Source organism: Psittacula echo, assembly GCF_963264785.1.
Source record: "Psittacula echo genome assembly, chromosome: 7".
NCBI lineage: Eukaryota > Metazoa > Chordata > Aves > Psittaciformes > Psittacidae > Psittacula > Psittacula echo.
Genome location: NC_137740.1, coordinates 22,776,131 through 22,801,584, shown reverse-complemented (window position 1 = coordinate 22,801,584; position 25,454 = coordinate 22,776,131). Strand labels below are relative to the sequence as shown.

The 25,454-nt window shown below is 39.2% G+C and overlaps 1 protein-coding gene across 9 annotated transcripts in view; it reads left to right on the top strand.

Annotated features, from left to right (window-relative positions):
- Nucleotides 1-25,454, top strand: part of CEP350 (centrosomal protein 350) — a 75,870-nt gene that overhangs the window by 38,643 nt on the left and 11,773 nt on the right. For 7 of the 9 annotated variants that reach the window (XR_013957375.1, XM_080622868.1, XM_080622867.1 and 4 more), the window contains 16 exons: nt 778-944; nt 1,668-1,864; nt 2,394-2,578; nt 2,945-3,032; nt 3,420-3,566; nt 4,360-4,517; nt 8,108-8,230; nt 11,865-12,064; nt 13,603-13,814; nt 15,118-15,262; nt 18,185-18,345; nt 18,784-18,923; nt 19,699-19,781; nt 20,463-22,537; nt 24,518-24,919; nt 25,007-25,153. Coding sequence is in view for 8 of the 9 variants with exons in the window: in XM_080622868.1 (XP_080478994.1) it covers nt 778-944; nt 1,668-1,864; nt 2,394-2,578; nt 2,945-3,032; nt 3,420-3,566; nt 4,360-4,517; nt 8,108-8,230; nt 11,865-12,064; nt 13,603-13,814; nt 15,118-15,262; nt 18,185-18,345; nt 18,784-18,923; nt 19,699-19,781; nt 20,463-22,537; nt 24,518-24,919; nt 25,007-25,153 (4,630 nt within the window). In the remaining variant the exon portion in view is untranslated. The remainder of the gene's footprint in view (nt 1-777; nt 945-1,667; nt 1,865-2,393; nt 2,579-2,944; nt 3,033-3,419; nt 3,567-4,359; nt 4,518-8,107; nt 8,231-11,864; nt 12,065-13,602; nt 13,815-15,117; nt 15,263-18,184; nt 18,346-18,783; nt 18,924-19,698; nt 19,782-20,462; nt 22,538-24,517; nt 24,920-25,006; nt 25,154-25,454) is intronic. The other 2 variants (XM_080622870.1, XM_080622869.1) reach the window with 1 other exon arrangement.

Sequence of the window (25,454 nt, the reverse complement as noted above, 5' to 3'; positions counted from 1 at the left end):
AATACTTGTCTTTTGTGCCTGTCTCGTTTTGCTCTGTGTGTTTTTTGGAATGGAATAAAACACAGATTGTAGCATATGTTCTGAAAACACAGTGCAGGGACCTGTAGAACTGTCTGCTGTAATGTGCATTACTTTCTTTTCTGTTCTCTGTGTATCTGGACATTTTGTTAGGTTCTAGTTTTTGAGGGTTTTGTCACTGCTGCTCTGCACTGGCTTGAGAGTTTACATGAAGTGCATGGAGTATTATTTGCCTGAGGTTTAGGTTTGACTCATTTCTGGTATTACTTTTCAGTATCTCACCTGTGTTTAACAATGGATTTTTAGCTTTTTGTTTCGTGTTCACTTACGTGATCTAGTTAGGTCCCATAAAGTTTCTCACAGCCCTTCTGTGATCTTGTCCAAATGAATGATTATGTCCTCTGTAGTTCTTCTAACTTAAAATAGTATTGCCATCTTGCTGGTCCTTTTAAAAACTGTAAGGAGAGATGTTTGCAGTGGTTTATCATCCACTCTCATTGCCAGGTAGAGAGTGTGCATACCTAAAAAGCACTTGGATTCGAAGGTAGAATAAAAATGCAAGTCCTGCTGCCAATCTGCAGCTTGTTGCAGCTTGGAATTCTGAAGTAGCCAAGCTGTATTTAAAAAAAGTCCCAAACCCTCTGCATGTGGATTGTTGCTGGCATGTTAATCATGGTACATGCAGTAGTAATGCCATATAAATACTTTGAAATGTGCAAAGTCATTTAAAAAAAACCCCTTATCTCTTTGATAACACAGTAGTACCAGCAGCCGCCAAGAGAGTCCTTCAGTTCCATCTTCTAAGGAGAACGAGAAAAAGCTTTCCCATCATGAAAAGATAACTGGCAGTATTGAAGACCAGGCGCATACTGGTGTGGACGATTCCTTGCGAAGTGATAGTATTTTATCACTGCCAGATGAAAAAGGTAAGCTGTGTTGTTTGTGTGTGATGAATTTGAGGATGGTAAGGGGGAAGGGAGGGGAGGTGCTGTTTCAGAATTAGTTTCTGAAATAAATGAGGGAATATATGTGAAGAAAGCTGAGCCCCAGGTAAGCTGGTAGTATCTTAAGAAGTAAGAGAGGGTGGCATAGTGAGATTGGGACCTTTGAAATTCTGCACATCGGAGTGGTGAGTGTGTGAGCCATTCTGCTTTCTGCTGTGCTAGCTATGGCTGGAAGTTCACTTGCTGAATGTGCAAGCTGAACACCAAATATTTCAGTAGCCCAGACATGAGTTTATACCTGTTTACGGAAGTCTGTTAGGTTTGTCAAGCTGGATAATGGTATTTCATGATGTCCTATAACTCAAGGTCAGGTCACTCACATTTTTCACATTGAGAACAATCAGCCATTGGAATAATCTCCCAAGAGAAGTGGTGGACTCCCCAGCACTGGACACTTAAGATTTGGCTGGACAGGGTGCTGGGCCATCTAGTCTAGGTTGTGCTTTGCCAAGAAAGATTGGACCAGATGATCCCTGAGGTCCTTTCCAACCTGGTATTCCACGATTTTCTGAACACCCATTTTACTCTGCATTAGTTCTCTCCCTGTCTTTCCTGTCCCTCTGACTTTATTGAGATCAGACAGAGTAAAACCGCATTCATGTTACATACCTGAGCATACAACCACTTTCCTGATTTCTCCCTCAGATTCTGCTTCTGTTGCAACAGAATATTCCCTGAAATTTGATGAGTCCATGACAGAGGACGAGATTGAGGAAAAGTCTTTTCGGTCTTTGCTGCCCTCTGAGAGTCATCGCAGAAATAACTTGGAGAAGAAACGGGGTAATCGTGATGATTCTGATGAGGAAGTTTCCCCAGAAAAAACAGCTCTGTCATCTATCAAGGTAGGTCAAGCAACTGTAGTGAAGATAAATTAACTGAACTGAAACGGTTAAGCTAATGAGCTTCACGTGAGCTGTTCTTAGCTGCGTTTGCAAACTTTGGGGTTTTTTTCCTCCCTGTGGTTTTTCGAGCATCTCAAAACTTAGGGTTGCATGAATCATGCAATATGTCACTGTTGTACAAGCATGATGACTTACAAAACAGACCTCTATCTATTCTCTTGTGGCTTTGGATAAGAGGAGTGACATTTTGAGGCAGGTTATAAAAGCTCAGTGGATTAAATCTTTCTACTATGCCTACACACAGGTAGGAAGTATAAGAGGATGCTTCAACTCTGGCCCAAGAACGGACACCCCAAAACTTTCACACAGCCAAGGGCAGAAAAAGCTGATCTGCACAAAGCTCAGAATAAAAGCAGCATCCCTTCTTAAACCTGGTTTTTTGTGCATGTCTGCATAGACACACACACTTTGTAATTGAAAAAAGCCTTGGAATTTCTCTAAATAATGCCAAATTTTTCTTGCCTTCCAGGAGCTAAGCATGCCATTCTCAGGGGGACAAGATAGTTTCTCTAAATTTACAATGGAGATGGTGAGACAGTACATGAAAGAAGAGGAAATGCGAGCAGCTCATCAGTCCTCACTGCTTCGGCTCCGAGAGAAGGCTCTGAAGGAGAAGACGAAGGCTGAATTAGCTTGGCTGGAACACCAGAAGAAGTAAGGGTTGAAAAGGCATTTTCTTCCAATTTCTTGTTAATGTGGGTTTGACAAAGGATTGTGAGGTAGTGACCCAAGTGTCCTTCCTATTGTCTTTCTCAAATGGTGAGAATACTACCTCTTGAGAGTTTCTGCCCATTCATGTGAGATCTCATACTACCTGCACTGGCCTTTCAACTGTGTGTGTCTGACTAAACAGTACAACATATTTCACTATAGAGCATGCAAGTGATTAGTTACAGGCATATACTCTTCTGCAGATTAGGAAAAGTAAATCTCGGGGTTTTACTTTAAAGTGTAAAAGGCTTGTGGTTCGTTGTTATATACTTTTTTTCTATTTAATCTTTTCTTCCAATCTGTTTGCAGGCATTTGCGAGACAAGGGAGAGGATGATAAGATGCCTCCTATTCGAAAGAGGCAGCGTGGTCTACTGCTGAGATTACAGCAGGAAAAGGTAACTAATGCTCTGTAGGAAAACCCTGTTGCAGCCTCTCTGTAGCCGTTAAATGTTTCAGACACTGTAAAAACTAAGAATTGAGAAACTTCCATACCAGGCTTTTGGATAGGAAGCCAGCAGTATTTCTTACTAGCAAGTCTTACTTGCATTTTGGTGGTGTTTAACACGTTGATTTAAAGGATCTTTCTGTATCAGTAATCTCACTTGTTGAGACTTGGAAGTATTAATTGATTTTCTGTTCTTTGCTGCTGAAGTTCAGGCTAGTTGCTTCATCAGTAATTGCAGTAATTTTAAACCCTTAGCAAGGACACTGTGTCAGCTTTGAAGTGTGTTCTTGAGAGTTGTCTGTCACAGTTCTTATGCTTAATCTTTTATACATAAAAGGCAGAAATTAAGCGTCTTCAAGAGGCTAACAAAGCTGCTCGGAAGGAAAGACAGCTGATCCTTAAACAGCAGGCAGAAATAGAACGAATCCGTCAGACTACAATGAAACTGCAGGAGAAGCTAAAGTCTGCAGGAGAAAACAAACTGGTAAGCGTTCATAGGGAAGCTGGAGTGTTCCCTCTTTGTCCATGCATCTAGTGTTTGATTTTAGTGTTTATGGGAATGGAAAGCTACTGGATTGGACCTATCACTTGAAAGTTTTGTCTGCCTCAAGTGGTTTCATCCTCTTTATCTCAGAAATGTTTAATTTCTTAAAAGCATTTTTAAGGAAATTATTAAATGTTTTGTTTTAACTGTGCAGTAAATGGTGTTTTAAATCTCAAGCTTAACTAATAACTTTGGGAATATCAGCTTTTTGTTGCTTAGATCTCTTGGGCTCTGATTTTGTTTGATTATTTTTCAGACTCCAAAGTACTAAATGTAAGTGTTAAACCCAAAACTTGCTGCTTTGTGAGTGTTAGTGTCATTACACTAAATTTCTTGCATCTGATTTATAAGACAGCAAGACAGGATTTTGATGACTGTCTGCTTCCTTACAAATTTTGAGGAGACACAAGTTGAATAATAGTAATACAGAAAAGATTGGTTTCCTGATTGGGTAACTCAGTTCTGATGTTGAGATGTTGTTGGGGTTTTTTCTAGATACAGCTAGGGAAAACTTGAATTATGGTGGAAAAGCAAGTACTAAAAGACTGTGTCAAATAAAAATGAAGTTGTATAGTCAAGTTAAATCTGCAGGTGGACAGACTTACCTGAAGTAGTATTTGATGTAGTTTGGATAGAAGTAAGCTAAATTAACATAATGTCTAAAAAGGATTGTAGAATAACTTTTTTCCTACTTTTAATGTTGCCTTTTTGGGGTTTTTACGCTTAATTGCAGGAACTTCACAGTGAGGACGACATCAAACAGAGCAATGGTTCTAGCCCACTTCCAACTGATGCAGAAACACGCAGCCCTTCCCCAATCTCAATCTCCAGCAGTGAGACTAGTAGCATTATGCAGAAACTTAAAAAAATGAGAAGCAGAATGGATGAGAAGTAATTTATTTTTTTTTCTCTTCTTATGCAAGACTTTACTATTTTAATAGAACAAGTTGGTTTGGCCAGTATCTGCACTAGTAATATCACATCAGCTTTGATCTGAGTTGCCTGAAAAATAGCTGATTGGAAGCATTAATAGAAACTGTATTAATTTTTTAATATAATATACAAAGGCTACAATTGTTGCATGAATACTGAGATTTGGACATTGTTAGCTGGCAGACAGTGTGTCAAGTTTTTATTATACAAGATTGGTTTTAATATTCTTTGTACTTCTTTTTTGAGTCAGTAAAAGCACATCAATTTTGGAGATTTTGATACTCGTATGCTCAAGGAACTTGGACAGGCTCCAGCTTGATGATGTAAGAGTTCCTCTAGCAATGAGACCTCTGAAGTCAAATGGTCAAAATAGTGCCTGTATTTTGTATCTCCCCTGTTATTTTAAAAGGCAGAAATATAGGAAGTGAGACTCTGGAATTACAATTTTATCTTGAATTGAAGCGTAAGTTAAAAAAAGGAATAGTCTTATGCAAAAACTATTACCTGAGTTTGAGATCTGGCTCACAGAAGGTCATTGAGCTTGTCAGGCATGTGATTTCTACCTTATTATCCAGCTGCAGAATTTCCATTCTAATTGCATTAAAGCGAGCTAGGATGCATTTTATAGTATTTTCTTAATTAATGGAGGTTGTATGTGTGAGACTGAGAAGATGGGCAATTAATAAGACCTTTCTTTTCATCATTTTTGGTCCATGGGTTGGAAAAAAATTGAAGTTGGTTGTTAGTCTTCAGAGGAAACAATGAAGTGTATGTGCAGTTCCTGCATCTGAAAACTAGGGCTGAAGGTTTCACTTGTTAAATTGTTTTGAATCAAATTATTTTTCTGCATCTTTTCAGTGTAGGGATTACTTTGTCTGCACTAAACATCCCAAATGCTTTTCCAGCATGTGCTCATTAGTTTGAAGTCTTAAATTTATTTTTGAGACTACTCCATTAAAAATTTGATCTCTGCCAATTTCTGCAAGAAATAGTCTTTGCTTAGACATTTTTGGGTTTTTTTTAACTTATAACCAAGGTCTGTCACTGTATTTTAGTCCATAAGGGACTAAATGGTTCTGTAATGGTTCTTTTTTTTTTTAATCTTGTGACTCCTAACACAGATAGTTAAAACATCAAAAAACAAGCACTACAATTTGCAAGCTGTTTGTGACTTTGCTTGTAATCTTTTTAGAAGCACTTTTCCCAGACTTGCATGTATTTGTATATGATGAAGATAAAAGCCAGTGGTATTGAGGATTTGATGTAAGTAGGAAAAATCAAAAACGTGTTCTAGGTATACATAGTCTTCGTGTTCTAGCCTGAATTCATTGCTATTTTATTCAAACTCTTCTAGTAAACTTAACAGCCAAAATGACAAATGATTTCAAGATACTGAATCGTCGTATTTCCAAAACTAAACTCTTGGCATTCCAAGTCATGTGAAAACCAACCCCATCGCTATAGCAGCAAACTCTTTTTCTCAAAATAGGTTTTGAAGTTGGTAAATGGCTGAAGATGAGGACTTGAGAAGGATGTGCTCTGTAGACCATGTTGATTTACAAGGTTTCAAGAAAACAAGGGATTTCTTCTGATCCTGTGGGTCTGGGGTTTTTTTAAGAGGGTCTTTACTTTTTTTACCACCTGAGATTCAACATACAAAATTTCAGATGGTGTAACAAAACCAAGTTGCATCTTACCATTTTTGAGATATAGTGTTAATAAACATTATAGGAGATGACACTTTTATATTTAAAACTTCCTTTGCTACTTTTTATTAGGTAGTGGTTTTGTCAGTATTGGTTTTGAAATTTTACTGTTTCAAAGTACTTTCATTTCTAAGCAACAAGTATGATTGCAGAAAGCATTACATATTAATAAATAATTGTTCTTGCTATTGCAAGGGATAGTAATAGATACAAATTATGTTCTGCCCTTAGAGATATTTGAATCATCAGTCCAAAATATTGCTTACCTGAAGAATAATTTTCTAAAGGTGGATAGCAGGATTTGAACTGAAATAACTGCTCTTAGGCAGAACAAGTGGAAGTTGTGCGATATATGTGGTCATGTATTTTTGGTTTTACAGTTTTGTCTTGGATTGATACAGACATATTCTAAGGAAGTAGTATTTTGTGTAAACATAAATGATTCTCTAGTACTTGATCTTCCCAATTATATAGGTTTTGTACACCTTTTGCAGGTATTTTGATTGCAATAGCAGTGCTTATTGATTGAAAACCAGTGCTGACCTGGAGTCTTTTAAATGTCCTTATTTGGCGTAAGAATAATATTAACATAATGGAGTAAGACATTTGGTTTGGGGTGTAATGATAGGAAGCTGCTGTCTGAAGGGCAGCTTAATCAGGGTGTGAGTGAGATACGACAAAAGGAAAGAGGCTGAATGTTGAGTGAAGTACTAGAGGAACTAGAATAAGGAATTAGGAGAGCCTACTATGCTGGATTTGGTGTAGTCCATAGCAAGGTGGAAATCCTGTGGCTTCCTTACTTAAGAGGCAGCTTTAATATTTCTCTTCTGCTAAAAGGGGAGTGAAAGAATGGTTATTTTTTTAACAGCCTGCATGTGAACAGGAGCATGCTCTGTCAAAGAGAATTAACCACTTCCCCTTGCTTTCCTTGCAGATGCAATTTTAATGATAATCTGTGCTATAGAAGAACTGGTTAAATGCTCATTTTCTTTTGCCTTTCCTTAATATGCTGCTTAGCTTGCATTGTAGTTGATAGAGCTATGTGGAGCATGGCATTTTTCTGTAAATATGATAATTCATTAGGAATTAACTTAAAATGGTAATTGTTTAGGAAATACCATTTTAAGCACAGCTGTAAGTTTAGGTAGGTAGATTTTTTTTTTTTTTTTTTTTTTTTAAACAAATAGACATTATCTTTCTGCAGTCAGTACTTCAAATGAAAGAGGCAATGTACAAGTATTCTGAGACCAAGTCTGCACTGCATTGCCAAAAACCAAAATAGCAGCTAGAGGTCAAATTACAGGTATTTCTCAGACTTTTCCTGGATGTGCTCATGTTTTAAAATATGTAATTTAATTTTTTTTCCCTTTTCACTGGTGCTTACCTTTGGAGAATTAATTTTACTGAGGTTTCACCAGGTGAATGAAAATGTGTTTAAAGTTTCAGACAAGCAAAGTTGTTCATGTAGCAAAACTAGCATGCTCATTGTATACTGTATTGACAATTACAATAACAGGACTTGCAAAAAGATCAGGTTGAAATATGTTAACTAGTGCATGTGGAAGTCTGCATCAAAATAAAACTCCTTCCAAAATTTAAAGAAAAATCTACCAGTGTGAAAGTAGCTTGCCATTAGTTAACAGAAAATGAAATGGGGTGTGTGTGTGTTTTCTGTTACCTTCTGCATAACAGTGTATAGTTTTTCTACTTCAGATGTTGGGTAATAACTATACAATGTTAAATGCAATTAATTTTAAAGTTCTTTGCTAGATGCTATCCTTTTCTCATTCTTTCTGCCTTTTTTGCTATCTTAGTTTTAAACTCTTCCTCCTTATTTTGTAGACACTGCTCTCCTGTTCACTACTTCTTCTCTGTCTTTACGTCTCACCACTGGGCCTCTCTCAGTGTCTGTTTTCCCAACCTTCACCCCAAATTCCAGCTGTATATCTACAACCAATTGGTCAGGTAACTGCATCTTTTTCAAGTGATAGACTCTTTGATAGAGCATGCTCTGTTCAGTCCTAGGAAGTCAAGAGGTTCTTCCATCACTAAACTTCTTGACGCTTTCCTCATTGTTTCCAGATTTTTCTTAATGGCACAGACAGTGAGTGGGATTGGGTACATCTTTAAAAAGTCTGCAGATGACACCAAGCTAAGTGGTGTGGTTGATTCACTGGAGGGAAAGGGTGCCATCCAGAGAGACCTTGACAGGCTTGAGGACTGGGCCACTGGGGACCTCATGGAGATAACAGTGTCCTGCATCTGGATCAGGACAATCCCCAGAATCAATGTAGATTTGAGGGATGAATGAATTGAGAGCTACTCTGCAGAGGACTTGGGGATGCTGGTGGATGAAAAAAACCACTGAATATAAGCTGATGCTTCCCCTCTACTCTGCTCTCATGAGACCCCTGTCTGGAGTACTTCATCCAGTTCCGAAGTCCCCAAGATGAAAAAGACATGGATCTGTTGGAGGAGGTCCAGCGGAGGGCCACAGAAATGATCAGTGGGCTGGACCACCTTTCCTGTGAAGAAAGGCTGAGAGAAATGTAGTTTTTCAGCCTGGAGAAGAGAAGGCTCTGGGGAGACCTTATTTGTGCCTTTCAATTTATAAAGTGGGCTTATAAGAAAAAAGCAGAAAGACTTTCTGCTAGGGCCCGTAGTGATAGGACAAGGGGTAATGGGTTTAGACCAACGGTAGGTCTAGATTAAATATAAGGAAGATTTTGGGGTTTTTTTATGATGAAGGTGGTGAGACACTGGCACAGGTTGCCCAGAGAAGTTGTAGATGCCCCGTTCTGGCAGTGTTCAAGGCCAGAATGGATGGGGCTTTGAACAGCCTGATCTAGTAAAAGGTGTCCCAGGCCATGGTAGGGAAGTTAAACTGGATGATCTTCAAGGTCACTTCAAATCTAAACCATCCTATGATTCTCATCTCTTATTCCTACTGTGTTCTGAATGGCACATAGTTCACTTTGTTCTCACTGTCTGGTTAGCACTTCAGAATAGCTGCTGAAACTGTCTAATTTGGATTTGAAGTCAATATACCTTGGATATAAATGTACAAGCACAGGTCAGAGCAGCAGGTTATGCTTCCGGGTTAATATTTGGGATGCATGGATAAAATGTGTGATGTTAACACTAGAGAAATAGTTAGATTTTTGAGATCATGCTGATGCAACCAGAGTGCTGCTGCTCTTTTTTCTCCCTCAGATTTCCAGCTTCGTAGATGCCAGGTGTGGTTTTGCCCTTTTTTTGGTTTCCCATGAAGGTGCTGCTGCTTTTGAGGATAAATGTATACCTTTGGTATTACAACTGGAACCCTCTAGACTGTAGTAAATGTCAAGGCAGTGTGTGTACTGCCTTGTGGCTCTGACCTTTTAAACCCCAGGGTTATAAAAGGGTCTGCGTCTTTAGGCGTGCTGCTTTAATCCTCTTTCTATAGGTGGAATGTTGGAAACTTCTTTCTCTCCCATCACTTCTTTTGACTTACCTTTCTTACTGGCAAATAATCTTTGTGTGGTGGTTAGTTTCATCGTCATTTAGTTAATTCTTCTCCTTTCTGTCTCCCCTAGTCTTCTGGGTTAATGCTTTTAGGGAGTCCTATTCTTTTGAATCAGTTTCTTTCAGCCTATCTCTTGCATTTTATTTCAACTGGACTTGCCTTCTTAAAGATCCAGTAAGCTGTGATGATCCAGACGTTCTGATGAAATCAAACCATTTACAAGGAAGAAGAAAAAGTTGCCTTTTGCAGTGAGATCATTGTAATAATGACTCTATAATAAGTTCCAAATACATGATCTGCTAGATTAACTGGAACTGTTTTGTATCCGAAAGTAAGAGTTGATAAATCTGATAGTGCTGTTGAAAGGCACAACATGACTGTCCATGTCATGTTTGTAATGCAATCACTGTTAGTAGTCTAGTTTCTTAATGGTATTAATCTGTTGGGTTTGTCTAAAAGTAGACAATGTTTGATGTTTGTCTATAGAAAGTAATAAAGTAATGCACAAAATCATTGAATCTGTCAGCTTGAAGGTGTTCCCAGAGACTCGTGAGATGCTTCTGGTTTTCACCTGCTCTTGTTCTGATCATAGGAAAGAAGTTCGTGAGCATGTCTTACTGGCTTCTGAAACTTTTATCTTCAGATCATAACTTGTCCACCTTACGTGAATCGATCTTAGAGAAGGACTGACCTGAATCTTAACCTTTCTGGTCAGCTTCCAGCTTACTTTTCCAGGGAGCAGAATGAACGTGAAGTGAACAAACAAGAAATGTCCCTTAGCGGGCAAGACATGCAGATTAGCTAGTTGGTCATTTCAGTCTATGCAAATAAAAGGGCTTTTTTGAAACATGAGAGATTAAAAAGCACAAATTAAATTACCATCTGCTTTGCAGCCTAAAAATTTAGATGCCAAGTGGTTGGTATGGCTTGAAACTTACAAATTATAAAGGCATTTGCAAAGCAAATAGCACAAATCTTTGAAGACTGCCTTTTTAGGCACCCCAGCTTCTGCAGAGGGTGAACTCTAGCTGGAAAACCATATGTTTTCTGCAGAATGATTTTATGATGTCATAATTTAAGTGTAGGAGATTAATGAATTGATACTCTTCTCTAGACTTGGCATGTCAGAGGAAGTGCATGCAGTTGATGTTGAACTTGATTTCATTTACTATGTTAAAGCATAAATGCTATGGTCTTGATTACTTCAATGTTTAGAAATAAGACCAGAGATACTATTGTTCAAGAGCTGTCAAAGAAAACTAGAGAAGAACAAAGAGAGCTGTCAAATTCACACAAACTTATTCATACCTTGAAAGTCCTATAAGAATTTCCTCATTTTTGAGGTTTTGTGGATCACCTAAGAAGTCTTTGTCAGAAAGAAAATATCTCATAATTTTCATCATGAGCTTTGCTTTTTATCTGTTGTTAAACCAGGAACCAGATATGTTAGTAGCTGGGAAAAAAAGTCCTGCATCCATACTCTCTTGATGCTGTCGGCTGACAATTAACATTTCAGATGTGGTTATCCACAGAGATGATGCTTAAGGGAAGAAGGATAGAAACTCCAGTAATTCAGGAGATCTATTAATATGGCATCACCTTCTCTTAGAAGTATGTATTTGGAAAATACGTGGGGCAACTTGGAGTTACAATTTTTTTGTCATTGGGATTAGTGAAAAGAGAAGTTTGTTTTTCAAACAGTCACTGCTTTCTTGAGGGTTCCAGTTTAATACCACTGGTACTTTTCATATACTGAAAATTCGGAACTTAGCCTATTCATTTTAGTGAATAGTTAGTAGCACTTTTAATAGTTTTGAAGATCTTTAAAATGTAAGCAGCATACGTTGTAGTCTGCTGTAGTCTACCACTACAGGATGTTGTAGACTTATTGCAAAGAAAAAATCTCTTTTTTAGTTGTAGGGGTTTTTTCAGCAGCATGTGGGAGGTCTAAAACCTAGTTGTTAGTGTGGGTATTATCCTTGAAAAAAATCTGAACAGCTATAATTCTAGAAATCGTGACAATAGAGCATCTGGGTATTGGGACCTTTGAGTGTGGTTGGCTGTTTTCTCATTGTCTTCTGCTCTGTCTGTTAGGTTTCTAACTAAGCGAGAACAGAAGCTGATGCAGCGTCGACAACATGCTGAAGAGTTATTGGAGTGGAAACGCCGCCTGGATGCAGAAGAAGCAGAAATACGGCGGATAGAAAAGCAGGCTCTAGCTGCCTGGGACAAAGAGCTGCTCAAAACCAAAATAGCCAAGAAAGAGCTGGGGGATCAGAGAAATGAGCCCAAAGGTAAAAGGAAGTGGGGGAAAGGGATACAAATAACAAGTAAAGCATAATTTGACACGATTGCTTAAGTTTGCACTCTCATCCTTTTTTGATGTTTTGGTGGTGGTGGTTCTTCTCTGGACCCCCTTAGAATATCAATTTCTACAGTCTTTAGTGCCTTCTGTTGCCTTGTTCTTTTAGCCCCATTTTACACTTCAGTTAAAAGTGTATTCCTCCTTTGCTGTGTATCTTCTCAAGTGAACAGCGCACCAGAGGCCCATCAGACATTTCTACATACAATTCAGAACAAAAATACTTCATGATCTTCTGTTGATTGTCTTCTGTCGATCATCTTCTGAACTTACTCTATTAAAACATCTGTAGTGCTCAAAGTGTCTGTCGTGTTAGCCTCCTCACTGTTGGTGAGGATGGCTCTTACCAGAGGCTGTTTTTCAGCATTTTTTCCTATCCTCTGTTGTTGATGCAGGGTAACCATTTGAAATGTGCAACTGTGCTTAAGTGTGTAAGGATGTAATAAGTGTGTAAGGATGTAATTAGTGTGAATGATGCTATTGTTAGGGGAAAAAAAAACGTTCCCAGATGTTGGGAGCCACAGCTTTACTGTTCTGTCTTAAGTGAACCATACTTCCAGCATGAAGCACAGAGAAGTAGAGAAAATAATGGAACTTCGGGATTGTTCTAGAAACAATCAGTTTCCTTTTTTTCTCTCCCACTTTGCTGAAGGCAGGCAGCATGTCCTTTGAATGTGCAAAGGAAAATCAGAATTATGCCCTATGAGGGTTGTTACTGAAGAGTCGTGAATTTTGGGCATTCTAAGACATTTTGAAGATATGTGTATAAGTCAGTAATTTCAGATTAACAAAAATACAGAATGAGAAAATATACTTGCTTCCTATTAATTGTATCTGCCAGTAAGCACTGGAGCACAGCCCGTGTTCAGAAGTTCTGCTCCCCAGCCTTTGCTCAAATACCGAGTAATTCTCCATGACTGCCTCAGTAATGCTGTGACTCCTGCGGAATTTAATAAACAGGAATTTTGAAATCCCAACTTATTATTTTAGTTGCTGCCAGTTGAGACACTCATGATGAAATCATAACATTAAAATGTTTTCTGCAACTACTGTAAAGGAAGCAGTCCATTCTAAATTCAGTATCTGGCTTGCAGATTATATGCTCCTCCATGACTTCTTCAAACTAATAGTGACTCTTGCTATGGTGTATGGTCAACCAGAAGGACAGGTTTCGCTAATGATCTTTTTTGAGTGTGTTGTCTGGAAAATGTTAGAATATCCTGAAATCCTCTTTATTTTATGTGCTCAGCAATCACTTAGAAGGTTTGACAGTCTCAAATCATAGCTTTCTAGTAAACATGCTTGTTCTTGCCAAGTGCTCCACCCTCTGTGTCTAGGTGGGGGAAATAGCACCAATTTGACATGTATTGGTAGCAGTTACTACTTTGTATACAGGCAGCAGCATCTTTGAAGGCCTGTAAATCAGGGCAGGTTCTTAAGGGCTTTGTTTTTTCTTTTGTTGAATCTCAGAAGTGGCTAGTGAAGAAGAATCTCCAGCGCCTTCTTGCTCTCATCTGAACAGTGAAAGCTCTGTCCCAGAAGATCTGGGCAGTCTAGCTGCTGAGTCTGTCCCATCAGAGACTCTGTGCCATGGACAGCCAGAAAGCCCAGATCAGAGTACAGCTAATGAAGAAATGGTTTATTCTGAAGAGTTCAAGTCCTCTGCCTCACCTGGCAAACTCGTGAGTTTTTATGCTATATGTACTTTAACGCTTGAAAAAGGCTGTAAGAGAAGGAGTAAGCATAGCCATGCCAGTTGCCAAAGCAGAGATTAAACTATTTTCTGTTGGCAGTACCATTTTACATTATTGTGCATACACATTGTGATCAGGTATGTGCTGAAGTCTTGAGGAGAAATTGCTTCATCACAGAGTTTAGATATTTTTAAACTTGTGGGTAGTCTTGCAAAATGTTTTGCATATGTCACGTAGGTATGCAGTATTAAGTGGTGGAACACTGACTCAGTTTACCAGTGTAAAATAGCTGTAGGCTAGCTTGTTACCATTGTATAAATTCTTTGAGGCCATGGAAACTATGCTCTGGTTTTCCTCTTTGCTTTATTTGCAAGTAATGTACCCCAAAGTATAACTGTAGGATGAAGAAGCAGAGCTGTAATGTCGTGCACAACCCTTTGGGTTTCAGATTATGTCTGCTCAGTAGCTAATTCTACCTTACTGTTCTGTTCCAGCTGTTCCATAACTGTTATTTCTACTTGGTTGATAATTTTTGTCAGTTTCATCCTGATAACTTTGGTCTGTGTTTACTGAGACAGAAAATGTGGTGTCTGTGGGGTAAAAGAACTGCTCATCTAGAGTTTCTATAGTTACGTTATATGAGTATCTATATAGCTCTATATTCTAGAAATACTATCTAGAGTTATTACAAATATTTTCTTGGAAAGTTTGCTGAGAAGATAGTGAGGTAAAATGTCTAATATGTGCCAGAGGTTACATCCAAGGTGTGTGAAAGGTTTGTGGTATAATGTCAAAGCAGTAAGCAGCGTTGTGGGAGAATGTTTGCTTTTAGAATTGTTTGCCTGGCCTCACAGAAATGCTCTGTTGTTTTACTAATTTAGAATGTCATGTTGCACCCCTTACATGAAATGGTCCTTTTGATTTCCCTGATGTATTTACTAGGAGTTTCTATTGCTGTGGTTGTTACCAAATGAGATTACATAAACTGTATCGAATGCCTGTGAGTCAGAACCATGTCAGTTCATTCAGGTGGAAATAGAGTAGTCTAAGCAGGTTTACTGAAATCTAGGCTCCAAGTAAGCAGTCAGCTATTTTTGCTCTTGGTATTCTTGTTTTATTGTCTATCAAACTGATATTCTTCTTAAAATAGTTGGATAGGTACCACTGCTTATGAGATACTCTCTAGTCATGCTGTTCATTCCTCATAACTAGCTCCTGATGACAGTGATCTCCTACTTTTCAAACTAGTCTTTGCAAGCAATGACTTATTTGTCATTCTCTTTTGCCATAGTCTCCTCCCAAAAGCAGCGTATCTGTATCAAGGCAAGATTCCAGCAAAGGCAGCCACAGAACTGGAGGACAGCTACGTTCACCTGTAAAGTCTCATCAGATATCTCACAACTGGTCTGATGAATCTTTATCTATGACACAGTCAGGTAAGTGTAATATCTGCTTGGGTTTAAATTGCTTTTTCGTAGCTTTTGCTTTTAGCAAATAAACTTGAAAGGCAGACACAGATGTGGGGAGGCCTGGAAATTGCTAGGCTTTGTGGTTTTGTGGGAATATTTTCCTGTGATGTAATTTGATCACTTCTGCTTAAGAAGGTCTATGTATTACCTCTTTTAGAAGACAACACAGGTTCCTGCAAACAGGTATGAAGGAAATAAGATTCAATAGTAGGGGTGATCCTAGAATTTAAAATACCAAGCTTATCTGTGCTTTAACAGGTGACACATCTCCAACTGTCATGTTGTAAGAAAGCAGAATATGGTTCAGCAGCGTGCAAACATGATTGTTCTCCTTCTGAACACAGCCTGGCTTCAGAAGCAGTATAGCTTTGTTATCATGGCAGTATGAGTGAGCTCGTTGTACCTGCACTGGCATGCACAGAATGAATGGGTGCTTCAGGAAACATGCTTTTATTTTTAGAGGAGGGTTTGAACTGTGTGCGGTAAAATAGGGCCTAAGGTTGCATTTTGAGCTGTAAATTACAAGATCTACTATATGGACTCATTATACTCTTTTATCCAGTATCAAAGCTAGCTACCAGTAAATACTAAGGGAGAAAATATTAGAAGTGAACTGATATGGAGCAGTCCTTTCCCTGGTGTGTTCTTGCAGTCTGTTAGTCACCTGGATTGCAGGACTTCATGAGCCATGGTTCAGTAGGTCACTATTGTGAGCTCTGTTAAACTAAAGTCTGTTTTGAACCTTTGAACCTTTATATACGTGAGTGCAATAGAAACACAGAAATGTGGAGGCAGCTGTTCTCCTGATGGGTAGAGAAATGAATACATGACACCTAGGTATGTGTACTGAGTGATTTGTATTGGGATTCTGTCTGGAGAGCAGTTTGCAACACTGGAGCATTCAACAACTTGATTATTTTCAAGTTCTGTCTGAGCAACCACGTAAGAAAGCTATTTGAAAATTAAAGCATGTAAACAGGGGTCATGAAAACAAACTTTTGTAAAATAAAGTGTTTGCAATCTTTGATTTCAAATGCTGAAGAAGGGTGTAAGAGGTGAGAAGCTGATCAGGATGATGCTGGTTTCACAGTAAATCATTCCATTATAGAGAGACAAATCTCCCAAGCTGTTGAGTAGTAATGAAGTCATTGCTGTGTCAATCCAATCCATTCGTAGACAAGATCATTAAAGATGAAAGCATGTGCAGATCTTTCCGTTATGAGTTGATCAAGAAAAGATATAATTACATTGTGGTCACTTACTATTTGGGAGGAGCTTGTTAATTACAGGGACATTATGAAGTACTCCTGATTAGCTAGTGAGATTCCATTCTTTTTGTGCTGTTTCCTTTGTTGTTGTTGGTTTTTTAATTCTCTATTAACAGCAGTTGTTAAGGGAAAAAGAATGCAGTAGTTTGATTGTATTTACTGGCTGTTGTTGATGATGAAATCCTTCATTATGGTGGTTTGTTGTCGTGGGAAATTTGATTAGCACACTGTCGAGCTGTTCTTGCTAGCTGACCAGGTAATACTGGTGACTTTATTTCTAGGATGTTCAATAAAGCAATTGATGATTATGAACTTCCAAGCTTTTTGGTCCAGAAAACATTGTAGGTAATATTGAGCATTATAAAAGCAAACCAGACAAGTTCCTTCTTAGGAGCTGTAGCTGCTGCTGTACAAGTGGAAGTGGGACATCAGCTGCTGGGAGGAGCTTCAGTAAGGCTATGTCAGATCAATATTTTGAAGAGGTTTCGATACTTAACTGTGGTAGCACCAATCTGGAACAAAAATCTCATTTTGCACTGTGTTGGTATATATTTTAAACAAGAAATAAGTGGACATAATCAGGTGTGCAGAAAAGAATAAGTAACGACACGCTAAGTCCCTCTGTAAAGTCTGAGAGACTTTACAAAAAATCAAAAGTAGCAGAGTTACTGGTAGAATGGAGTTACCATGCAGAGAATGGATCTAAGTATCTGGAGACAGTGTCCTAAGGGAAAAGAGGTAGAACATTATCATAATCCAGACTAGAAAACCAGGTTGCAGGGAGTTCTGGGGTTGGACAGGAATGGAGATCGTATTAAAATTACTAAGAATAATCATTAAAGAAAAATATTTTTCAGGTGGAAAACAGCTACAGTCAGTAATGGCATCATAGGAGGATCTGCAAAATTAAACTTGGAGCAAAGATAAGCCAAGTAGCTTTGTATAAGCTATTATTGAGCAGTCCACCACGTGTCTAAGCTCAGTGCTACCCCCCTTCACCCTGAATAAATCATCATCCTGAAGCCTGACAACAATGAAAAATCTCTGCATTGTTCAAACTGACTTTCCTTCCAGCAGTTGATCAGTCAGCTCTCACTTTCATAGATGGATTTAGTCTACATGGCAAAAAATCTAAATGGGCCAGAAACCTATTTTGCAGTCCACTGTTCCAAGTGAAATTCTCATCATTGAAGTGTACCCTGCATCTTGAAACTGTGTACTGTGATTGTAAACAAATATCTTTATATATATTTTTGATGTGCATCTTTGAGTTGTCGTATTTTTTTAATATGCCAGAAAAAATTAATTTCAGCAACAGCTGACATGATAAGCAGTTAATGAGATAGCAGCATAAACATGGGTGGTTGATGTGAACAGGTTTGGCCAACAAGTACTGTATCAGAGCCTTTCTCTTTTAAATAAGATGCAACTCTCATATGTTGTATACTAGTGTTATGAATCTGAGATCCTACTTTAAGAGACTTACAATGTTACCATGTTGACATTAAATTCTTCGAGATTTTGCTTGGACCATATTTTCTACTTACTAAACTGTTTATTGCTTTGTGTAAAACTGTTCTTGCGGTGGAAGTTTGCAAAGACTAAAACTAAACTTTTTCAGAAACCACATCTGATCAAAGTGACATTGAAGGACGGATCAGGGCTCTGAAGGATGAACTGCGGAAAAGGAAGTCTGTGGTTTACCAGCTGAAAAAGGAACAGAAAAAAAGACAAAAGGAGAGACTGAAGGCCCAGGAAGCCAGTTTGATCAAACAACTGGAGGTTAGCAACAGTAGGAAAAAGGGTGACATGAAAGATCATTAGCCTTGGATAAACCATTACAGTATGGATGTTGTTGGCAGACTATCCTATCAACAGCTATGAAAGACATATTATTGTGATAGAAGTGTGACTGTGTTCTGGCTATTCAGACATTTTCAGTAATGAACCACAGCCTTGAGGCAAAAATGCCATTCCCTTCTAAAATTTATATCTTGAATGGGTTGCTTAGCAGTGCTCAGGGGGCTTATGTCTGTTTATACACATTGGTATCTGAGCCTAGATTAAAGAGTGATTCACATGTAAATAATTTTTTATTTATTTTTTTTAAGTATAGTATTCAGAGAAACCAAGTATCTTTTTTATTAACTTAATAGTTTTTGATTACTGAATTATAGTTGTGGTTTTGTAGACTGACAGCCATAACTTTTCCGTGTGCAGTCATATGATGAGTTTATCAAGAAGACCGAAGCAGAGCTGAGCCAAGATCTGGAGACATCGCCAACAGCCAAACCTCAGATTAAAACTCCATCCTTAGCTGCTGCTGAAAAACCTAAGATCAAGGCACCACCACTCCATAGGTAACTGGGATTTCTTCTTCTTTTTGAGAAACTGTGGTGAATACTGTTTTAAGAGAAACCATGAGTTTAGCAGAAACTTTAAACCCAAACAGATAACTGAAACTTCGAACCATGAGGTTTAGCTTTTAGTTTAGAAACTGGACAGTATCCTGCTGACCTATTTGCTGGTCTCATTGGACCCAAAACAGATAAGATGGACTGTCTTTGGAATTGTATGTATTTCCCTTTTGTCCTGCCCAGCCTTTCAGGTCCTATTTTCAAGTTCTTTCTGAACATTTTTCAGTTGTACAAGAATTGAGCCAAATGGTTTACTGGATTACAAACCGGAAGACATTTTTTTCTCATTTTGGTCGCTTCTTGTGACCAGTATTATTGCCTGCAGCAGTGTGTGAGGCAAACCATTCATCTTTGCAATTTAAATCAGGTTTGGTTCTTGGGTTTTAAAAGGCAGAGAATTCAACTGACTTCTGCACTTCCTACTGTATTTTTAAGTGTTTCATTTTGTCCAGCAGATGGTGCAATTTTAGTGCATTCCAGTAAAAACCAAAATATTAAAAAAAATATTACTTTTCAGGACTTGCCGAACTCTCCTCTGTGTCCCTATTCCTATTTTCTAGGGTCACAGTATGGTGACAAAACAGACTGCTTGTTATCATTGGTTTGACCTTATAAATGCTTTCATTTCTACTTTTATCTATTCAAAAAAAGAAAAAAAGACAAAGGAACACACTCTGGTTGTAGCCATGATTCATGCAATTTTATTTTTCAAATTTAGGCCTGAGACAGCTAGGAACTGGAAATCACTGGCTGAATCAGAGCGATGCAAAGCATCTTTGGAATCCATTTCAGAACATGCAGGTATGTAACTGGAAGAATCTGTACTACAGATGAAGATCTTGGAAGACTGTCTTTTAAAATTCTTTAAGTTTTTCCTTGTTGATTCAAGAAGAGGTTTTAGGAGAGAATGCAGACTTCATAAAACCGTAATGATAAAGCTATATATTTATTTAGTAGTCTTCTGGGTTTGCTGTTTCCTGTATATTCAGCATTTAGTTTTACTCCACTGAGGTTTATGTGAAACCATAATTAAGTGACAACCTTTTCCCTTTACTTTTATTTCTTGTTTATTTGTCACTTCCGGAAAGTAAGGAAACCAAAAATAATGAAGAATTTAGGAATAAGGTTGGGTTTTTATAGATATTCTTCAATGTTTTGCTGTTGGTCATTATCTAATAATAATCTACCATTCTAATATTGGTTGTATTTGCAGCTTGCAAACAAATAACTGAGCCCTTACCTCAGGGTCAGTGTTGTATGGCATTGCAGAATAGTGGTACAGGAACAGTATTGTAGAAAAAGCGTTTAGAAACCTGGAAGTAAAAGAATGTTGCTTGTGTTTATGGAACAGCTAGAAATACATGTTTCCAAGGCACCAGTTTGTAACTTCTTTAGCACAGAAACCTTGCTGTTAATTTTGTTGCCTGTTGCAGTTTTCCATTAAACAATGCAACTATAAATCACTTTTTATTTTCCTTCAAGATACTGTGTCATCAAAAACAGAGAGATCTGTGTCTGTACACACCAAGAAGGTGCCTGTGATAGATGCTCATGGAGAAGAACCTTCTGGAATACCTTCCTCAGTTTTAATGTCACCAGGGCATTCCAGAACAGGATCTGGTGATTCCTTAGAAAATGTACCCTTATCATCTTTTCTTAAAGATGTGAAAGACGTTAGCAGAATATCCCATGAGTCAGTGAACAACGTGGTAAATGCATCCAGTGATAAGTCTGCCTTCAGTTATAAATCTGAGATACAGGAATACTTGGAATACTTGAAGTCAGAGGAATATGAGATTGAAGGTTCTCATGTTAAACCTTTGGAGAGTTCTGATGTCTTGTTGACGTTAGGTAATGAACAGGAGAGCTCAAAGGACATCCTTGCAAAGCAAGTCCTCTGTTCTGAAAATGAACACTCTCAGAAGGAGCTGTTTAGTTCGGCTGTGGAAAGTCTTCACGGTACGGAAAAAATCTTGGAGCAGAGACTGACAAATAAACATGCTGTAACTCACCAAAATACAGAAGAGTCTTCTTGCAAGCTCAGCAGATCTGCAGAGGAAAAAGGTTATCTGCTTTCAGAACAGCTCATTAGTGAAAAAGAGCCATCGTACCTTGAAGACTTTGAAGGATCCACCTCCAGAAAACAAGCATCAGTTGAAGAAATGCTTCCTGGGGAGCATTACAAAGATGACTTTGAAGCATCTCTTCTCTCCTCTAATGGGGAGTCACTGAGAGAGCGGTCACAGCACACACAGACCAGCAGAAGCAGATCCACCAGCCTTGGCAGTGATGGTGAAATCAGTGAATACCTCAGTGACAGGTCTCTCTCTCTCTCTGGCAGCGTGCATTCAGAGAGGTTATTAGAACTGAAGTCCCCAACAGAACTTATAAAAAATACTGAACGTAGAGATGTGGAGCAAGAACAGGCCTCTATTGAATCACCGCTGTGGGCCTCTGTTTCGATCATAGAAGAAACAGATAGTTTGCCAGATTTCAACATTGGTGATAGAGTACTTGTGAGTAAGGTCCAACCTGGAACATTGCGATTCAAAGGTCTGACTAAATTTGCCAAAGGTTTTTGGGCTGGTGTGGAGTTGGATAAGCCCGAAGGAAACAACAATGGAACTTATGATGGTATTAAATATTTCGATTGCAAAGAAAAGCATGGTATTTTTGCTCCTCCTCAAAAAATCTCTCACATTACAGAAAGTACCAATAGCCATTTAGACACAAGCAATGATGAAGACTCATTCTTCGATGATAGACTGGAGAGGCAACACAAAGCCTACCAGAAAAACAGAGGAAGTTCCAAACCTGGCAAAGACGATGAAAGCCAGAGCAGAGATGCAACAGAGAGCTATTCCCAGGATAAAGGTCCTGCAGACACAGCTGTTTCAGAAGCCTCAGCTGAGGAAAGGCTTGATGAGAAGTTGTCTTCTAAAGCAAACAGCAAAAACATTTCTGTAGCTATTGAATCATTTACCCAAGAACAGTCAGTGGTGGATTATCTGAAGCATGTTGTGAAAGAGGAGGCCAGCCTTGCTCCTCTTATTTCTAGTGTTGCAGATGAGATTTCCACTGTTCAGTTGGATGACATCTCAGATTTCCTTTCTGAAAAACTGGAGAGGCAGAAGACACTGGGAGAAGAATGCGCTGAAAAGGTAGATGACCTCCTTCCTGGACTTGTGGAGAAGCCTGCAACTCCACTTCTGGATTTGCTGACAAAAGAAAAGAACCAGTTGGAAGCACAGCTTAGACTGCCACTTAGAGAAGAAGAAAAGTCAAAAGACCAACTGGAAAAAGTCAGTTTGCTGACAGACAGTCTGCTTAGAGATTTTGTAAAAGACACGGTCGATCAGTTACAGCAAATAAAGAAGGTCAGGAATGAGAAAATCCAGCTCAGCAACCAGGAGCTCAGTGATGTAAAAGAGCAATACAGTACCCCATCCCAGCAGGTAGAAAAGCAAGTTCCTGATGGACTGAATAACTTCTTTCTGAGTTCCGAATTTGAAGATGAAAGAGAGGAACTTTCCTCTCCAGACATGTGTCCCAGACCAGTGAGTAGCAGATGTCTTGCACTGTTTTTAAGTTAATCATTCCATTGACTGATAATGATTGAATCTGAGGAATGCTATGTGGCACTGGTTTGTTTTCTCCTGAGTTCTGTTGGATGATGTGGAGATTGTATGTATGTATGTGTCTTGTCTTACATGTTTGTTCTTACATACCCCAGTTCATGGCTTGTTTTGGTAGCCCTACAGGCCAAAAGACACATTTTGGCACGTGAAAGTAAAAAATACTTTTTCTAGGTTGCATTCTGCTTACACGTTCAATTTATATTTAATCCTTACCTTCGGTTTTTACTCTAAAAATGGCAAAATGCAATAGACTGTTAACTTACCTCTGGTTATTCTTGATATGAAATAATGATAGAATCATAGAATAGTTAAGGTTGGAAAGGACCTTAAGATCATCTAGTTCCATCCCCCGTGCCATGGGCAGGGACACCCCACACTAAACCATGTCACCCAAGGCCTCATCCAACCTGGTCTTGAACACCGCCAAGGATGGAGCATTCACAACCTCCCTGGGCAACCCATTCCAGTGCCTCACCACCCTCTCAGTAAAGAATTTCTTCCTTAGATCCAATCTAAACTTCCCCTATTTAAGTTTGAACCCATTACCTCTTGTCCTGTCACTACAGTCCCTGATGAATAGTCCCTCCCCAGCATCCTTGTAGGCCCCCTTCAGATACTGGAAGGCTGCTATGAGGTCTCCACGCAGCCTTCTCTTCTGCAGGCTGAGCAGCCCCAACTTTCTCAGCCTGTCTTCATACGGGAGGTGCTCCAGTCCCCTGATCATCCTCGTGGCCCTCCTCTGGACTTGTTCCAACAGTTCCATGTCCTTTTTATGTTGAGGACACCAGAACTGCACACAATACTGCAAGTGAGGTCTCACAAGAGCAGAGTAGAGGGGCAGGATCACCTCCTTTGACCTGCTGGTCACACTCCTTTTGATGCAGCCCAGGATACGGTTGGCTTTCTGGGCTGCGAGCGCACACTGCAGCCGGCTCATGTTCATTTTTTCATCGACCAACACCCCCAAGTCCTTCTCTGCAGGGCTACTCTGAATCTCTTCTCTGCCCAACCTGTAGCTGTGCCTGGGATTGCTCCGACCTAGGTGTAGGACCTTGCACTTGGCATGGTTAATCTTCATAAGGTTGGCATCAGCCCACCTCACAAGTGTGTCGAGGTCCCTCTGGATGGCATCCCTTCCCTCTGGCATATCAACCGAACCACACAGCTTGGTGTCATCGGCAAACTTGCTGAGGGCGCACTCAATCCCACTGTCCCTGTCACCAACAAAGATGTTGAACAAGACCGGTCCCAACACCGATCCCTGAGATCCCTGATCTCTAAACGTAATTAGTTGCTCTAGAGGTCATTAAGGTATCAGACTGCTCTATTCTCTGAACTAATATACCATGGGTAGTGAAAGTTCAGGCTTCCTCAGAACAATCATTAATGATACAGATACAGGGCTTGGCCTTTCTGCTGAAGATCCCAGTAAATCTGTCTGCATTGCCATTGATCTCAATATATTATCATCACGGGAAGCTTTGACCTATTTCACCAGTGTCCTGAGCACTGCTCAGTCACTGAAACAGCCATCGCCTGCTAAAAGCTTTTAGGCTGTTGATTTAGATCTGAGACTGCTGGTAAGAGAAGTGAGAAGTTGTATGTCACATTACCAGTTTTTAAACCACTCATCAGAGTTAAACATTAGGACAGACAGTGGGCAGGATGCAAAGTCTTTTAAGCTCTGTAGGAACACTCTGAAAACATTTCTCAGAAGTGGTAGAAACCCCAAGTATTTGAATCAAAACATTTTTAATTTTACAGTGGGATATTTATTATTTTCCTGAGTATTTGTGCATATGTTACCAGTTACACAAGTAGGGCATTTAAAAATGGAAGCTGAGTTACACAGTAGTGTGACACTGCTTTTATATTTAATCTGTGTCTCTTAATTCACAGGAGAGTCCAGTGTTTGGTGCCAGTGGTCAGGAAGAGCTTGCCAAGAGACTGGCAGAGCTGGAGCTCAGTCAGGAGTTCCTGAGTGTGCTGGGAGATGATCAAGACTGGTTTGATGAGGACTATGGCCTGAGTTCCCATAAAGTCCAGCAGAAGCAAGCTGAGGAACCAGCAGTGCTGCCCAAGGTAGAACCTCAGAAAGTGCCAACAAAGCCATGTGAGGAGCCTTTGGCGGTCCCTCATACTGCAGTGGAGGTGGAAGGTATGGTGCATGCAGCAGCTGAGGAACTCTGGAAACTAAAGGAGCTGGGTCATGATCTTCAAAGTTTCAGCCTTCAAACAGATCTTGATAGTACTCTCAAAGAGCAGGACACAGAGACTATAAACAAACAGGTTTATAAGAAGGTACAGTCTTCAGACAGTTTGTTCTTGCCCTTTTAATGTTTATCATGAACAACAGAAGCCTTAACTTTTACTTCTTTTTTTGTTAAGGTGGTATTTGATTTAACAAGAGAGATCTTTGGGGAAATGTTTGCTGAGGATCCTAATCTAAATCAGCCTATTTGGATGAAACCATGTAGGATTGCATCTGCTTACTTTCGCCGAGTGAAAGATCCAAATGATCTGGATGAAATCAAGGTAGGAAGAAATCTTTGCATTTCAGGGAAAGTGAGATGAAAAATCACTGTACTGGCACTTGCCTGAGTGTTAAAAGATCATACCAGGTGTATCCAGCAAGATATGAGCTGAGAAAACAAATGAGATTACAAACCTGAAAGGGTGTTTGTCAAAATGGTCTAGGTTTTTATTCAATATACTTGCTTCCCTGTCCTTTTGGCTGGTACTGGTTGCTTTTAAACCTTAGTCCTCTGTGCTGAACTGCCAGGATGACCTTGATTTTATAAAATTGGTATGCTGACAGTCTGCTGCTTTAGCAGAT